At 47.2% G+C, this 18,521-nt stretch overlaps 1 protein-coding gene across 6 annotated transcripts in view; it reads right to left on the reverse strand.

Moving 5' to 3' along the window:
- Nucleotides 1–806: 806 nt before the first annotated feature.
- slc44a5b (solute carrier family 44 member 5b) overlaps nt 807–18,521 on the reverse strand; it is a 371,713-nt gene continuing 353,998 nt past the window's right edge. For 3 of the 6 annotated variants that reach the window (XM_068036576.1, XM_068036579.1, XM_068036575.1), the window contains 2 exons: nt 12,571–12,655; nt 807–6,824 (listed from right to left, as the gene is read on the reverse strand). In XM_068036576.1, the coding sequence (XP_067892677.1) occupies nt 6,706–6,824; nt 12,571–12,655 (204 nt within the window). In that variant the 3' untranslated portion in view covers nt 807–6,705. Of the gene's footprint in view, nt 10,876–12,570; nt 12,656–18,521 lie in introns of all 6 variants that reach the window. The other 3 variants (XM_068036580.1, XM_068036577.1, XM_068036578.1) reach the window with 2 other exon arrangements.

Consider the following 18,521-nt stretch of genomic DNA (forward strand, 5'->3'; position numbering starts at 1 on the left):
CTCCACCACTGACACACAGTGGCAGCAGTATGTATCATCTACAAGATTCATTGGAGCAACTCACCAAGGCTCCTTGGACAGCACCTTCCAAACCCGCGACCTCTTACCAGCTAGAAGGACAAGGACAGGTGATGCATGGGAACACCACCACCTGCAAGTTCCCCTCCAAGCCACACACCATCCTGACTTGGAAGTATATCGCCATTCCTTCACTGGGTCAAAATCCTGGAACTCCCTTCCTAACAGTACTGTGGGTGTACCTACCCCACATGGACTGCAGCGGTTCAAGAAGGCAGCTCACTACCACCTTCTCAAGGGCAATTAGGGATGGGCAATAAATGCCTAGCCAGCAACACCCAAATTCCATGAACGAATAAAATATAACAGTTGCTACAGCAGCTTGGGAACAACATCAATGTCAAAAACAGCAACTCACAGCAACATGTGGCAGCTTCATGTGCAGCATTTGTGGCAGAACCTGCCTCTCAAGGATTAGCCTTCACAGCCTTCAGCAAACGTGCACCTAAAATGGATTGTTTGCTGCGTGTCCGTCATATTTTGAAGATGTCAACCAACCCTTTCCCTCTATTGGTCCTAGGTGTTTCTCTGGTGTTTTGCCTCTCAGGAGATTACACAGCTGTGGAGGGATTTGGGGCAGGGGTGTTTGATGTGGGAGGTGGAGTGGGGGCCTGGTTGTAATCACAATGCCCCCTGGTCAGGTTCGATGGAGAAGCTTTTCCTGCCCCCAATTTCTATATGTCTGTCCCAAAACCAGGTGCAGAAAGCAAACACAATCAACACCCTCATTTATTATCCAAAAAGTTTATTAAATGTAAATATTTCAATGCATCATTATCACTGCTGTTGAATAAAATGCAGCGCAGTAAGGAAATTTAGAATTACAGAGCTCTGAGGGACAACACATTGCATCAAATACCAAACATTCAAAGTTAATCACACAAAATATTTATGCAAAATTGGTCAAATTTCTGCACAGCAGAAGCATCAATTAGATTTTAAAGCTTCAAATTTTCATGCAAATGATCAGTTTGGTATGTAATAACAGTACAAATAAACTGACCTGTTAATAATATATATAAAACATTGGTAAGATTTGCGAGTTAAGATATCAGACGCGTTAAGACCTGGATTTGGCCACTAGTGGTGACGTCAGCAGATCAGTACTCAGTAAACAGGCGGATGGAGAATGATTAATTGGACGGGATCCTTTAGACACGTGTGTCTAACCAGCCAAATTTACAGGAGTTTCATTGACCAGGTGACCTCCCCCCTCCCCCCCCAGGCCCCCCCCCCACCCCCCGCCATGTACCCAGGTGCACCCCAAAGCAAATGCCCTCCTGCTTCATATGGCTGGATAATTTTAAGTGATTGCAGTGCATGAAGTACTCAGGATCAATGGAGCTCAGCACCCATGAGGGAGAAGGATGAAAATGAACTTTCCCCCCACTCATCACCTGCTCCCCTCACTGCCTATCTCCACTATTTTAACAATAGCTCCCAAATTATTGAAAGTAAAGAGCTTGTGCCCTCCCTGGTTACATTAGTGGAGCAATGGGGGCTCTCCCACTAACACTAGTCCCCAGGACTCACTCTCCCACAGCCAGTAATTCAGGAGACTGTCTACCATTCACGTACCACCTATCAATCTCCCAATTAACCAGTAACCCTTTTACAAAGGCGTGCAGTTGATATTTACAGGGAATTTAATGCATGGGGCGTTTGAGGAAATTACTGGAGTCAAGCTTCATTAACATTTTGTTGAAGGAAATGAGATTCCAAGAAATAAGACATCGGCTGGGACCTTTCCCTCTGTGGACGTTAGCCGTCCACCGACTGAAAAGTCTATGGCGAACCCGCTTCCGCCTGGCCTGGGGATCCAACCCGCATTTTGCGGCTTCCCCGGCCTTTATTTGTTCTGAGGTGGGACTTCCACCCGCTTGAGACAGGAAGTCCCACCTAGTGGAACTGCCGGCCGATCAGCGGGCTGGCAGCTCTTAGTCCCAGCAGCCCCAGCAGGAGTGGTGGCCACTGCTGGGACTGCAGCCCAGCTTCAAGAAGAAGATGTCGGGGAGCCCCGGAACCAAGGTAAGCTTTTGTTCCCCTGCCGGGGGTGATCGGTCAGGCCCCAGCGAGGCAAGGTGGCTGATTGGGGGGGGGGCGAGGGGCATGTTGGGGGTGGTTGGGGCAGCGGGGGCGGCCCTCCTTCAGGCACAGGCTGCCCGATCATGAGGGCCCCCCCCCCCCCACCAGGCCATCAGAGAGCCGCCTGCTTCTGGGTCGCCCGACTAGCCACGGGTAAAATCCTCATGGCGGTGGGTGGGGGCCTTTAACTGGCTGCTAAGTGGCCACTTAAGGGCCTTGATTGGCCTGGGGCAGGTGGGCTGTTTTTCGCCGTCGCTGCCCTGCGTAAAGTGGTGGCGGAGGCAGGAATGGGTCGGGAGGGCCCCCCCCGCCCCGAGCCTCTTGCTCCATTATACGTCCCCCCCCTCCCATTTTCCTGCTTTTTGGGGGGGTGTAAAATTCCGGCCATCTAGTTTTAGTTATTTCCCATCCTCATCCCTGCCCCAGGTGAACTCGGTGCATGGAGGGTGCGTATCAGACATGACCGGTTCCCGATTGCCATCCAACTCACTCACAGGAAATATTCTGCAATTCAATGACAGCGGCTGTTCGATATTCTCTAAATTACAAAGAACAGAGGGCTAGAACTGGAGTGGAAACTATTTCCTCTGGTGGGAGGGGGTGGGATGGTGGGGAGAATCCAGAACGAGGGGACAGAACCTTAAAGTCAGAGCCAGGCTGTTCAGGGGTGAAGTCAGGAAGAAGATTTTCACACAAAGGGTGTTGAAAATCTAGAACTTTCTCCCACTAAAATTTATTGAGGCTGGGAGTCAATTGAAAATTTCAAAACTGCGATTGATAGATTTTTATTAGGTAAGGGGATTCAGGATTACAGAACCAAGGTGGGTAGACGGAGTTAATAAACAGATCAACTATGATCTAACTCAATGTTGGAACATGTTTGAGGAACTGAATGACCTCTTCCTGGCCCCATGTGTGATAAATTCCATTTCAGAGTTAGCGAGTTCCCTTTTTCAGGTTTTGTTTTCTGTGGCATTTCCGTTAAGAGCAAAAAGTTTATTATTCCTTTGCGATGTAGGTTGAGAAGGAATGTTAACCCAGACACCTTTTCCCAAAAGTTCCTGGCAGATGGGACCTTATTTTAACATTTTGTTTAAGGGAAGGTACCTCCACCAATACACTGGGCCTTGAACTCACGACAAACTCATCCTGAACACTAGGTGTTCATGTATCATCTCATAGAATCACAGCATAGGAGGCCATTTGGCCCATTGCATCAGAACTGCCTCTTTCAAAGGACTAGCTAACTAGTCCCACTGCCCTTACTGTTTCCCCCATAGTCCTGCAAGTTTCTCTCCTTATCCAATTCCCTTTTGAAAGATATTATTAATTCTGTCTCCAACGCCCTTTCAGGCACCACATTCCAGATCACAACAATCAAACAAGGAAACAGCCCATTATTACATTGATTCCAGTCAGTGACTTACTTCATTTCACTAGTAAGAATAATTTTGATTCAGGAGTTAACTTAGCTCTTAAGAGGAATGAAATGGGAGGCTTTTCACATATTTGGAAGTAATGTGATTTTCCATCCATCAAAAACCAGAACTGCTACAGGATAGAACACGCAGGTCCCTCCCATTCACCTTCTCCCATCCAGGAAGTCACATGATACAATGATAATAGAGTTCTTGACCAATCACAGCGATCAATCTCTATCAATGAGTCTACAACAGAGCCAGACATGATGGGGAAATTTTATGTTCTCCCCCCGCATCGGATTTGGAGACGGGGAGATCATATAATCAGGCAGGATGGTGGCGGGAAGGATCCCAACACCTTCCTGCCTCCACCCAAATTAATTCCGTGGTGGGAAGGCCTGTAAACGGACTTCCTGCCCCGCCGCCAATTGAGGCCCTAAAGTCGGCATTTACTGCCCAATTAAGGGCCTTATCCTGCCACCATTGATATTAGCCCAGCAGCAGGCAGGGCTGAGCAGGATTGTTTGTCAGCTCCGGGGGTGTGTGGCGGGGGTGCGGGGAGGTGCAGGTAGCGGTTCCCTCGCTAAAAGGCACTTGGTACCTGAACGAGGGACCCGGCATCGGGAAGGGGATGGTGGGGGGGGGGGGGCGTCCCTGACATCCAACCCTTCCCTTGTGGCTGTCACACCACGAAACCCATCTCGCCATGACTTACTTGTGGCCTGGTTCCAGTGCCTCTAGTGAGTGCTCTTCCATCAGCAGTCACTGCCTCCGCAGTGCCGCTGCTCAGTTAGAGAGCTCCAAGGTGACACCTCTGTCGCCGGGGTCTTCAATCCCAGAGAAGGTCCGCCGCTGTTCTCTTGGGTGCCTTGTTGGCATGTAATCGGCTGAACCTTCCGCAGAGGAGGCAACGCGGGGCTTTCGCCGGCACTTTAACCGATGGTCGAGACCTCCATCGTCCGGATAATATCCCCCCCGAGGTGAGGAAAACCCCCAGTGGTGGAGAGCATTGGAAATTGTAGGTCCAAGGTCACCTGTTCCTCCTGAGTACATGAGCCCCAAAATGTTATTTTCTAGAAGAATATAAAATAATGAAAGGGAAGGTCTTTATAAATTACACACAGTCCATGGATGGGTTTTAATCACCTGAGAGGGTCAGAGAAGAATATTTTTTCCCTTACTGGCCCTGGGGATTTCTCTAGTTTTTTTGTCACTCCCAGATTACATAGCAGCAGGTTTGGGTGGGGAGGGGAGGGGAGAGAGGGTCTAGTCAATGACGCTCAAGCCATCATGAGTGTGAAACAATCTTAATGCTCTTTTCCTGCCCATAAATCTTATATGTTCAGAAATCAATCAAATTAGCATCCGCTAATTTTACCAGATAGAAAGTCACGTCCTGGGGAGGACATTTCCTGTAAAGCTGTCCAGGCGTAACACAGTGATTACGTAGAAAATAAATAATATAAACACATCATTAGAGGTAAGAAGATAAAACTGCCAACACTGGAGAAAGAGCAGGACCTTAAAAGAAAGGGAAGGTGGGTTGGCATTCGGGAAGTTCAGGTGAACTATTGACCCTGCAGTTGCCCCTCTTCCGATGATGAGAGCTGCCACGTGCATTTCCAGTGTTTTACTGTCATCACTTCAGAAGCCTGCTGCATTCTGATTCAAGGTGTTCTGAAATTTAACAGCCCCCATGAAGCCCCCACTAATTCTTCCACATGTGGACAGTCTCCTTAAAAAGCATGTTAACGTGTCACTAACGCAGAATTCAGATTTCTACCAACATCACGGTCAGGACACCTGATTCGATGAATGCTGTTCTCTTTTACCTGCTTTGATATCAACCTATCAAGATTTTTGAGTTCCTCTCGGCACTATTTTCAGACGTGTATTTATATTAAAATCCTATTTGCAAGACTAAAGCAATCGTTAATTAACACAAACATTAATGAGTGCCTGACCAAAAATTGTACAAGGAGCATTACATTTCCAAGGTAACCGACCAAAATCAAGTCAGCGTCTGTAGAGATGTTTAAACAATGATGCCACGACTGATGATAATGTTTTGGGGGTGGGGGGTGGGGGAGGGGGAGGAACCCAAAACAAGAGGGCACAATCTCAAAAGTAGAGCCAGACCGTTCAGGGGTGATGTCAGGAAACACTTCTTCACACAAAGGGGGGGGGGGGGGGGCGGAAATCTGGAACTTTCTCCCCCAAAAAAGGATACTGGGGGTGGGGGTGGGGGTGGGGGGGGTTAATTGGAGTTTTCATGACTCCGATCAATTGAGTTTATATTGACTAAGGGTATCAACAAATGTGGAATAAAGGTAGGGAAATAGAGTTGATTATCCAGAATCTAGCTGAATGGTGGAGCAGGCTGACTGGCCCATAATTACTCCCCATGATTCATGCGCATGTATTTCGTTTGGATCAGAGATCCTGTCCCATTGTTTCCTAATGTTACCTATCGGTGAATTCCTACATTGCGCCCACCCAGCAACACACTCCTTTACTTCCCGCTTCCCGCTCTTCTTAGTCACTTCATAGCTGTTGTCATGACGATCACTCCCATCATTTGCAATAAGATCTATTTTAATACAACCTCACAATCGGGGACCAGCACTGTCCAGGCACTCGTCTGCCCTTGATTTAAAAAAAGCCTGCAGCATAACACGGTGCAGCGCTCATTGAAAAACTGCCTTGGATCTTTTTAACATCCACTGAGCAGTGATAAGGACCTTGGTTTAAACTTCTCCAAAGGGTGGCACCTCTTGACAATGCAGCACTCCCTCAGTGCTGCACTGAACAGCCAGCATCATGTACTCAAGTCCTTGACTGGGGCTCAATCTCACAAACCTTCAGGCTCACACACGAGCACTACTAACTAAACCAAACTCTCAGTAAGTAGAGGGTTGTGATGCTTGTTAGATTATGCTTTTCTGCAATCTTTACAAAAACAGAAATTTGCTTATAAGTAACCTGGATACATCAAAAGTTGGGTAATGCTCCTGTGAAGCTTCTTGGGACATTTTGCTATGTTAAAGGTGCTATATAAATGCAAGTTGTTGGCATAGCCTATTTTATACGGATAAGGAAAGATTTGTCCCTGTGGCAGGTTTCAACGTCTGTGCCTCTTGTCTTCAACCTCTCGATTCCGTATGTTCAGAATCTTCATCAACGTTTTACTCATGAAATACGGCCTGTCTGCGGATCCATCATTTCTCTCTAAATCTTCCACTATGAAGAGGAATTATAGGCAGTGATTACAGGGCAGCGATATCTCTTATCATTTGATGAATCAGCTCCAGTTGATCTTAACTTCAGTGTTATGTGGGCACATTACAATTCACTGCAATCTCAATACAAATTCACTCTCCCCCAACCCCCACCCGAAATAAACAGGCCAGTTTCAAACAAGCTTAATTAAAAGTACCTTGGTGGGGGGAGTCCAGAACAAGGGGGCAGAACCTTAAAATAAGGGCGGGGCTGTTCAGGGGTGATGTCAAGAAGCACTTCTTCACACAAAGGGGAGTGGAAATCTGGAACTCTCTCCCCCAAAAAGCCATGGATTCTGGGGGTCAAATGGAGCTTTCAAGATGGAAATTGATACATTTGTGTTGGGTAAAGATATTAATGGTTATGAATAATAAAGGAGGTAGGTGGAGTTAACATGCAGATCAGCTATGATGTAATTGAATGGCAGAAAAAGCTCGAGGGGCTGAATGGTCTCCTGTTTTCTGGATTCCTACTTCCTGTTAACTGGGACTCAATGATCTGTTATCGGGAATGTTAGTCTGTTCTCACAATTCTACTGAGTGTTTCCATCTTTCTTCAACTATGTGATTGGGATTTATGGCATTGAACTTCTCTGCATCGAAAGTGATGGAAATTTTAAACCAAAAACGAGGGCAAATTCAGCTCTTTGCCAGCTCATTGAAAGAGCTATCCAGTTCATCCAACTTCTCTTTCACCAGTAGCCCTGCAAATTTTTCTCTTCAAGTATTTATCCAGTTCCCTTTTGAAAGTTATTATTGAATCTGCTTCCACCGCCCTTTCAGACAGCGCATTCCAGATCACAACAACTCACTGTGTGAAAAACATTTTCCTCATCCCCCCCCTCTGGTTCTTTTGCCAATTACCTTCAATCTGTGTCCTCTAGTTACTGACCCTCCTGTCACTGGAAACAGTTTCTTCATATTTTCTCTATTCAACCTCTTATGATTTGAACACCTCTAATTAATTTCCCCTTAACCTTCTCTGCTCTAAGGAGAACAATCCCAAATTCTCCAGTCTGAAAAATCAAGTATAAATCATTGTATCTACAGAGCCAATATTCGCCTGGATAAATTGACAGTGCAACACGGAGATATAGATATATATAAATGCAGCACCATAATTCTGGCATTCATATACTCTGTACAAATGCTTAAAGGATCAACAAAGTGAAAGTTTGACTTCTTTTTTTTTGCTTTTTCTTTTCTAATATATTTGTTAAAAATGTGTACCGATTCTAAATAGTAAAAAAACTCACACAAGAGTGTAGCCCTGCAAATATATATAAAGGCAAATATATTACAGACTCATTGTCACTGTCTAACCTTGTCTTCACAAATAGAGACTGACTGGATGAAATATCTTTCAGCGATATTTGTTTCAAATGTGTTAGTTCATCGCTGTGATCTTTCATCCTCCCGTCTGTCCCGCACTTGACCTGCAGTTAGCAACTCGCTGCCCCCCGCTTTTCCAAAACCTCCTCCGAACCCTATCCCTCCTTCCCCACCTTCTCTGGTGAACTAAAAAGGACGAGCATCTGAAAATCAGATAAAGGACACAAAAAAACCTCTTGCCTGTTTGCTTACTGCGTTAGAGAAGCAGGTTTCTGATACGGTGGGGAGGAGCTTCAAACTGATATATTGGGGCAGTCATCACATGTCCAACCTGCCACAAACTAATGGAATGGCAGAACAGGCTCGAGGGGCTGAATGGCCTCCTCCTATTCCTGTATCCCGTTGAAAGTCAATTCTACAGTTAGCGATAAAACCAGCCCCTCCCCTAGGAGAATATTTGTTTCATAAAAAACAAATGGCTTTAGTTTAATTCAGCACAAATTCCCGCGACGCACTTGAAGCTAAACAGAAAAGAAAACATCGGCTCAGAAATTGCTGGAATGGAGCATCACTGATTTTTGTTCAAGGGTTGTCACCTACAGAATTATAGCCCAAGAACTGGAAAGTGACAGCGGGCATACACAGACACAATGGGCCGAATGACTTCTGTGGTGTAAATTATCAATGCTTCTATATTTTTACATTTACTACCTGTAAGGAATGAGATTTCATGGTTTCAGTTGTTCCTTTTCTGGGCTGGACTGGATGAGTTTCATGTCAGGAACATAAATCTCATCATTAGCAGGGCCCTTACAATCTAAAACACCAACCCTAAATTGCAGGTGGGAACTATTTGCATATACAGTGCAAGATCCGCAATTCAACGAGAAAGTCTGTGGCGAGATGACCATTGCTTCACTTTCCAAGACACTAAGAGCAGAGCAATGCAAATTGACCAGCAACTTGTGGTGTATCAGAGCTCACAGCAGACCACTTCCTGTGTCATAAATTGCTGTTTTGTTCCAGGCACTCAGTAACGTAGTGTGTCGTAGACTCACCGCTATTGTTCCAGCAATTTCAGGGTCAATATATCTGGAATCACCGACTGTCCCGAAAAAGCATCGGCCTTACGATCCTTACTTTAGGCATCTTAGCTACAATTCGGAGAGAGCGGAGGGGAGGGCTTCTTCCCTGTGCTAGGAGTTGTGGGGTCATGACCTGCTGGCATGACAACCAGGAATTTGACACCCCTCCCCTCTCCCATCCTGTTATAGGCCTGTTATTGCATATTACAGTCTTTTTATTTTATATACAGATGGAATTTCCTGTTGCATGACAGGAGCATTGAAAGATGGGACATTAGAGAGAGGCTAATGGGTAAAGACAGGCATCATGTGGGTCACAGACTTGGGTCCTTTATAAGGCCAAATATATTTCCTACCTAAAAATTATGACCCACTTACGTCATAACTAATGGGAGTTTGTACTGAAGCTGGGTCTGATAGTTTTGAAGAAAGCTAGTGGTTGGAAAGTGAGCTCTGTCTGCCTTTCTAGTACAGCAATCTGTGACACCTTCACGTGCACCTGCATAGCTACAGAGCATCATATTGCTGACTTCTTATCTAAAAAAAAGTTCTTTTCCATCTCTTTTTTTCTCAAAAACTATAACTCTGAGAGTTAAGACTTTACAAGCTCCTGAAATTAATTCAAATGCCAACTGTCAAGACAGGCATTTCTGTGACTGAGTGTGTGTATGAGTGTGTGTGTATGTGAGTGTGTGTGAGAGTGTGAAAGTGTGTGTGTGTTTGTGTGGGTGTGAGTGAGTGTGTGTGTGAGAGTGTATGTGTGTAAAACAAAGATGAGGAGAAATTACTTCTCTCAAAGGGTCGTGAGTCTGTGGAATTCACTACCCCAGAGTGCGGTAGATGCTGGGACATTGAGTAAATTTAAGGAGGAGATGAATAGATTTTTAATTAGTAAAGGGTTGAAGGGTTATGGAGAACGGGCAGGAAAGTGGAGTTGAGGCCGAGATGAGATCAGCCATGATTGTATTGAATGGCGGAACAGGCTCGAGGGGCTGAATTGCCTACTCCTGCTCCTAGTACATATGTGAGTGTGTGTGTGTGTGTGTGTGTGTGTGTGTGTGTGTGTGTGTGTGTGTGTGTGTGTGTGTGTGTGTGTGTGTGTGTGTGTGTGTGTGTGTGTGGGGTGTGTGTGTGTGTGTGTGGTGTGTGTGTGTGTGTGGTGTGTGTGTGGTGTGTGTGTGTGTGTGGTGTGTGTGTGGTGTGTGTGTGTGTGTGTGTGTGTGGTGTGTGTGTGTGTGTGGTGTGTGTGTGTGTGGTGTGTGTGTGTGGTGTGTGTGTGTGTGGTGTGTGTGTGGTGTGTGTGTGTGTGTGTGTGGTGTGTGTGTGTGTGGTGTGTGTGTGGTGTGTGTGTGGTGTGTGTGTGTGTGTGTGTGTGTGTGTGGTGTGTGTGTGGTGTGTGTGTGTGTGTATTTATATATCTATATATTAATAAAAAGATAGCGAGGCGAGGGGTTCAGTGCAGCACGAGCCTGGCACTAGCAAGCTATCCATTGGCCTTCCGCGGGCTCCAGTCCTGACGTCCCAGGATCCTGTGCAGCTCAGGCGACATGAAGTAGGGTTTCTCAGCTGATCCATCATTTCGCTCCAAATCTTCGCCTGCGTGTGTTAGCGACAAGCCAAAGCAAGGGTGAGGGCAGGGGGAGGAGGCAGAGAGAGAGAGAGCGTCAAAACAAAACCAATTCAAAGAGATACAGAGAAAGCAAAAAGGATGATAATGGAAAGAGGGAGGGGAAAGGAGGAATAAAAAGGCAACCACAAGATAACATGTTAGAAAGTTTTTGGAAGTCTTGATAAACGCAAAGCAAGCAGCTCGTGAAGCTGAGTAATTAATGTTTTAATAGCTGCAGTTTTAGAAAACTCCACAAGCAGCAACACCAAATGCATCATCAGCTGAAATTGAGGCCAGGGAAACAGCCTCAGCTGGTTTCAAACTCACATTAACAGTGTTAAAAGAGGCGGACTAACATCAGTAAAGCTTCAAAGCCTTGGGATTCAAACTCATGGACCCTTTCATTTTGGCCATGTCCTGCCAACCCCGATAAGCTTGCACTGTGATAGGGCTGAGTGTCACACCAGTAGCTGCATGTCATTGTCACGAGCTGGAACCTTAACAACCTTTGGGCTCCAACCCAGTGTTTTAGGTTCGAGATATGTCTGCAGGTAATGTCTACTGAATCAAACTATCGACACAAAAGGCTGCAGAAGTGGCCGAGAGCAGTGATGTCAATGTTTTATCCCAAAGGCCAAGAAGGTCATTAGCATAACAATGCAGCTCTTGGACATTCTGTAACTCAGGAACAGTAGTTCACCTGCCACGATTGATAATGGTGTTGACTGTCAAAGTTGTCCAAAGAATGGGTGCATTTTTCCCCCAATTTTCACTAAGCTTCCCTTTGAGGTTATTTCTAGGTTGAGTATTGAGGTCTATCTGGTTTTTAGCTTCCGAGTCACTCTGGAACCCCTCGTATTCACGGTGCAGCAACGTCATATAACCCAACAGCAGAAACCCTGGCTCATTTCCACCCTCCAAGGGTGATGAGGCGAATGGCAGCCCCTCCCCCTCCCATCCAGTTCTACTCTGCTAGAGTTCATGGACTGGGAACCAAGGCCTTGGCTTCTAAACCCCTTTCTGGCCTGGCTCTGCAACCTGCTCCTTGCCCTGTGTCTCAGCCCTGCTTCAGGCTCTGGTGTACTGACCCTAACTCCACCACAGCCTCTCATTCTCGCACACTGTGATAAACCAATACCCCTCCACCTGGCTTCTGCTACTATCACTGTGCTAGAGTGGGCGAGTAATCCAGAGAACGGGGAATTTTAAGTCCCACTATGCAGTACCTTGTACCTGGGGCAAAGCTCTGTGGACTATCTAGTGACCATTGTCAATACTCAAACCCAGACTGAATATCGGCGGCCTATTCAACCAGTGGGGCATCACAGCGGAGCTTGGTGCTGTCTTTGCCCCAATGTCTGTCCATTGGGTACTCTCGGGACAGTCTCTGGAGAGCAATCAGGAGTGAGAAGCTGGAGAACTCCCACTCCCCCCCCTCCACACGCCAAATCCAGGGCACTGAGCCAAACTTTAGGGCCCCAATTGTGGCCCAGCAGACAGCAGCTGACAGACCACAGAGGCTGGATCATCAACCTGACCTTTGTGGCTCAGTGCTTGAGTGAACAAACTGGCTGTGCCACTGAGGAAGCTGGTGTACCATCCTTTACACACCGCAGGCTTGGCACGTGGAACGTTTTGACATTTTACAAAGAAAGTTTTCATAGTTCACGATGTCTACTCACAGAAACAGAGGAAGAGAGTATCCACACACATTGCATAGACACTGAAGAAACCATGTGCAATTAGGTAGGATCCAAATATGACAGTCTGCAAACATAAGGACACAGAGTTACACTTCCACAAATATACCAATCACTAAAAGTCACAACCCACGGTAATAGGTCCAGAGAAGAAAGCAAACAAGGCATTAGGGTTCTTTTCTAGAGGGACAGAATTGAAATGCAGAGAAATTATCTTAAAATTAGCATAGAACCTTGGTTAGACCAAACTTGCAACACTGTAAACAATTCTGATCTGCAGATTACAAAAACAATGTGGAGAACCAGGAGATGGTGCAAGAAGTGAACGAGGATGATACCAGAACTGACAGTGCAGCACTCCCTCAGTACTGACCCTCCGACATTGCAGCACTCCCTCAGTACTGACCCTCCAACAGTGCAGCACTCCCTCAGTACTGACCCTCCAACAGTGCAGCACTCCCTCAGTACTGACCCTCCGACAGTGCAGCACTCCCTCAGTACTGACCCTCCGACAGTGCAGCACTCCCTCAGTACTGACCCACCGACAGTGCAGCAGTCCCTCAGTACTGATCCTCATTGCAGCACTCCCTCAGTACTGACTCTCTGACAGTGCAGCACTCCCTCAGTACTGACCCACCGACAGTGCAGCAGTCCCTCAGTACTGATCCTCATTGCAGCACTCCCTCAGTACTGACTCTCTGACATTGCAGCACTCCCTCAGTACTGACCCTCTGACAGTGCAGCACTCCCTCAGTACTGACTCTCTGACAGTGCAGCACTCCCTCAGTACTGACTCTCTGACAGTGCAGCACTCCCTCAGTACTGACCCTCCAACATAACTGACACCTGCGAAAACAGATTGTCTATAAATATTAAATACTGATTAATGTGAAATTTGCAAACAGCTGGAATTGCATAACGCAAAGCCATGCATCTTATTGGGATAGAAATTCAATACTGTACTAATGTGCCCCCTGGCTTGCCATAGTCATGTGACTTCTACCATGAGGCACTCAGTGCAGGCAGCCATCACAAGTTCAGTTCAATAAAGACACAGTACCAGCAATACTGTTATCCTGTGAGCTCGTTACATGCCGTCAGAAATGGCGTCAACCATTGACGGAATTCTGCCACAACACGCAAAGGTAAAACTCTTCACTCCCCTAGATGCGAAGGATGGTTCCTGACAAGTGAAGCTGGATGAAAGCAGCAGCTTTCTAACTACATTCTGGACGCTGTTTGGGAGATACAGATAGTTGCTCAAGCCGTTTGGTATTTCCACGGCTCCAGAGAAGTATCAACGCAGACAGCATGAGATAGTTAGTGATCTTCCCGGAGTGGAAGCTACAGTGGATGATCTGCTGGTTTATGGACGCGGAGGCTCAATGGAAGAAGCCATTGCTGACCACGATCAATATCTCGTGCGACTGCTGGACAGAGCTCACCAGATGAACAGAACATGAAGCTGACCAAGAAAAAATTACAATTAAAGATGCCCGATGTCACGTACATAGGTCATGTACTGACAACAAAAGGTCTTCACCTGGATCCCAAAAAGGTGAGAACAGTAGCAGTGATGTGGAGACCAACAGATATAAAAGCAGAGCAACGATTTGTTGGATTCGTCAACTATTTAGCAAAATTCTTGCCCAATTTGTCATCGGAGTGGGAACCATTACACCAACTCACCGCCAAGGACCTGCAGTGGTATTGGGGCACAGAACAAGAAGCAGCGTTCACTAAAATCAAGCAACTAGTGACGGCAACACCATTGCTGGAGTACTGTGACGTAAATGATGACGTCACCCTACAGTGTGACACCAGCGAAACAGGACTTAGGAGCAACCCTAATGCAGCAGGAACAACTGGTTGCATTTGCATCCAGGGCATTAACGCAACCGGAACGACGCTAAGATCAGATTGAGAAAGAGTACCTGCCCATTGTCTTTGCTTGTGAACATCGTCATCAGTACCTACTTGGAAGAGACAAAATGCCAGTCGAGTCCAACCACAAGCCCCTTCAAAGCATTTTCCTCAAGCCGCTACTATCTGCTCCAAAGCGTCTGCAAAGAATGTTACTCAATTAGAGAGATATCATCTGGACATGACATACAAGCAAGGGAAACAGATGTACATCGCTGACATGCTGTCAAGAGCAGCACTCCCTATGAAGAAAGTAGAGGATGCTACAACAGAGTGTGAAATCTTCCAGATCCAATGTGAAGCTGCAGCTCGACATGTTCTGGAAGTCAACAACCCAGCAGAGACTCTGAATCTGACTGACAAGCACTTTGCTCAAATCAAGCAAACTACCCAACAAGATCCAACTCTACAAGTGTTGCAAGAAGTAGTGAAGAAAGGATGGCCTTTAAGTATCAAGGACACTCCTGTGGTCACAAGAGTGTATTGGGCAGACAGAGATGAATTGACAACCCAAGATGGCATCTTGTACAAAGGAAATAGAGTCATTATCCCTAAGGGGTTGAGAGGAGAGATATTAAAGCTCATCATGCAAGCTGCCAAGGAATTGAGTCGAGTCTGAGGAAGGCAAGAGAAGTGCTCTACTGGCCAAACATGAGCAATGAAATCAAGGACCACATCAGCCAATGCAGTGAGTGTAACGAGCACCAAGCTAAGCAAGCTAAAGAGCCACTAATGACACATGACATCCCAGACAGACTATAGATGAAGCTGGGAGTAGACCTCTTCACCCTCGCAGGAACTGATTATCTTGTCACCATAGACTACTATTCTGACTACTGGGAGGCGGATCAGCTGACCTCAACGACTACCAGTGATCCTGTAGAATGCCTGAAAGCATACTTCGGTTGTTACGGCATTCCAGACATTGTGATGACCGACAACGGCCCTCAGTTCACGAGTGAAGGATTCAGCCGCTTCATAAAGGATTGGGAAATTCAACACCATCCAACATCTCCACACTATTTCCAGGCCTATGAAAAGGCTGAGGCGGCAGTGAAAAATCACCAAAGGAATAATAAAGAAATCAAGCAAATCTGGCACAGAGATGTATACAAGGCAATCCTCGGGTGGAGAAACACACCTACTGAAGGCACAGAAAGCAGTCATCTTCTTCTTCTTCTTCTTTGGCCTCCTTGTCTCGAGAGACAATGGGTAAGCGCCTGGAGGTGGTCAGTGGTTTGTGGAGCAGCGCCTGGAGTGGCGATAAAGGCCAATTCTAGAGTGACAGACTCTTTCACAGGTGCTGCAGATAAAATTGGTTGTCGGGGCTGTTACACAGTTGGCTCTCCCCTCGCGCTTCTGTCTTTTTTCCTGCCAACTGCTAAGTCTCTTCGACTCGCCACTCTTTAGCTCCGCCTTTATGGCTGTCCGTCAGCTCTGGTAATCACTGGCAACTGACTCCCACTCCCACGACTTGATCAATGTCACAGGACTTCATGTCGCGTTTGCAGACGTCTTTAAAGCGGAGACATGGACGGCCGGTGGGTCTGATACCAGTGACGAGCTCGCTGTACAATGTGTCCTTGGGGATCCTGCCATCTTCCATGCGGCTCATATGGCCAAGCCATCTCAAGCGCCGCTGACTCAGTAGTGTGTATATGCTGGGGATATTGGCCGCCTCGAGGACTTCTGTGTTGGAGATATGGTCCTGCCACCTGATGCCAAGGATTCTCCGGAGGCAGCGAAGATGGAATGAGTTGAGACGTCGCTCTTGGCTGACATACATTGTCCAGGCCTCACTGTCGGAGAGCAAGGTACTGAGGACACAGACTTGATACACTCGGACCTTTGTGTTCCGTGTCAGTGCGCCATTTTCCCACACTCTCTTGGCCAGTCTGGACATAGCAGTGGAAGCCTTTCCCATGCGCTTGTTGATTTCTGCATCTAGAGACAGGTTACTGGTGATAGTTGAGCCTAGATAGGTGAACTCTTGAACCACTTCCAGAGCGTGGTCACCGATATTGATGGATGGAGCATTTCTGACGTCCTGTCCCATGATGTTCGTTTTCTTGAGGCTGATGGTTAGGCCAAATTCATTGCAGGCAGCCGCAATCCTGTCCGGTTCAAAGACTAATGTCATGCCGCACCCAAACTATTCTTCCAATAGCAAAAATCTACTGAAACCAGAAGGAGTAACAGGTGTAAGTGACAAAATCAAAGTGAAATGGCAGAAAGCCAAATTTCATTTTGACGAAACTGCTAAACCCTTGCCGGAATTGAGCACTGGGGAGCCAGTCAGGGTACAACCCTTCAACGCTCACAACAAGAGTCAGCCCAAGTGACAACTTGGGACCTGTGTAGAGCAGTCGTCACCTCAATCGTACGCGGTGGAAGTGAATGACCAGAGATACCGTCACAACCACAGGCACAGACGCACAACTGGAGAAGCTGTTCCTTCGGGGCAGGCGGCCAATCAGGAAGATGAGAACTCATTAACTGCACAGAACACAGAAGAATCATCAGCCCCAGAGGTGCACAGCACCCCAACAATATAAATGGAACAACAGTTACCAGCAACAACTGACACGGGAACGACGCTCCCTGGAGAAGGAAAATCACCTAGATGAACAGCCAACGACAATGCGCACCATTAAGAGGCTGGCACAATGTAAAAATTATATGTGCAATGTATGTGCAGAGAATAACGACCTGCTAATGCATGAGAACAGTTGTGTGCATAGTGGATAACTTGGGCAACTCACATTGTAAATGATAATGCAAGCAATTTTTTTTTCTGTAAAGGGGGATGTTTCGGATAGAAATGCAGTACTGTATTCATGTGCCTCCTGGCTGGCTGTAGTTATGTGACCTCTACCATGAGGCACTCATTGCAGGATCCATCAGAAGGCAGTTCAATAAAGACACAGTACAGGCCAGACTGTTGTCCTGTGAGCTTGTAACACATCTGATCGAAGAGTTGCAGTGAGAGCTGATTTTCACCCTCACGCTAATCATTTCTGTGCTAACCAGCAGAGGGCAGTGTCCACCACAGTTTGTTCAGCTATTGAACAGAGTGAAAGTTAAACAGTATTTTATTTACTGAGCACGGCACCCTAACTACCTTGCACAGTTCTGCTGCTGAATTTTTAAGCCCCCGATGGGGCCGGTTACAGAGGTAGGCATTCACTAACACATGCTGGTTCCCTGTCTCCATCCCATTCCTGAGCTGGGTAGAGAGTTGATAGGGCAACCTGTCCGCAAGTAGCGCCTGGACAATTGACCTCATTATGGGCCTATTAAGGCCAGTTGTCGGAGGCCAACTGGAGTTGGTCCATGCAGGCGGTGGGCCAGTGCAGTTGCCTGAAGGGGGCTTCCTGGTGGCTGGACAGGAGAGGGGGGAGACAATGCTCTAGGCAGGATTACAGAGCCCCTCCGCCCCCCCAGCCTGTCTGGGTTCATCTGCAGCTGAAGACCACCCTGTAGAGGAGCAACCCACCACTCCCCACCTACAGCAGTGTTGCAAAGGCCTTTTTTATTTTGATTTTCAGAAAGTCACTGGGAGCAGTGGCCACCGCTGGTTGTGCAGTACGAAGAGTGGAGGAGACCCCGGGAGAGGGGAGGCGTAGGCTGGAATTGTATGGCCCCCCACAAAGAGAAGGCTGGTGGGGCGGGGCGTTCTCAACCCACTCCCACCCCTGCTGCCATTACCTGCCACTTCAGGGCCTTTTCCTGCTGCCGTGGGTATTTTACCTTCGGTAGGCGGACGGCAAAGGCCCCAAGAACCCTGCCAGGTAAAACCAGGCGGCCTTCTTGTGGGCTGATGGGGGGGAACCTCCTGATCGGGCACCCTGTGCCCCATGGAGGGCCACCCCTGAAGCCCCAACTGTCCCCAACATACAACATGCCCCCCCGCCCCCAACCGAATCCCCTTGCCTGGCCGGGGCCCAGGTGAATGTCTCCAGCGAGGCCCTAAAAACTTACTCGAGTTCCAGGGCCGTCCTTCCTGTTGC

This window comes from Heterodontus francisci, chromosome 8 (genome assembly GCF_036365525.1).
Source record: "Heterodontus francisci isolate sHetFra1 chromosome 8, sHetFra1.hap1, whole genome shotgun sequence".
NCBI lineage: Eukaryota > Metazoa > Chordata > Chondrichthyes > Heterodontiformes > Heterodontidae > Heterodontus > Heterodontus francisci.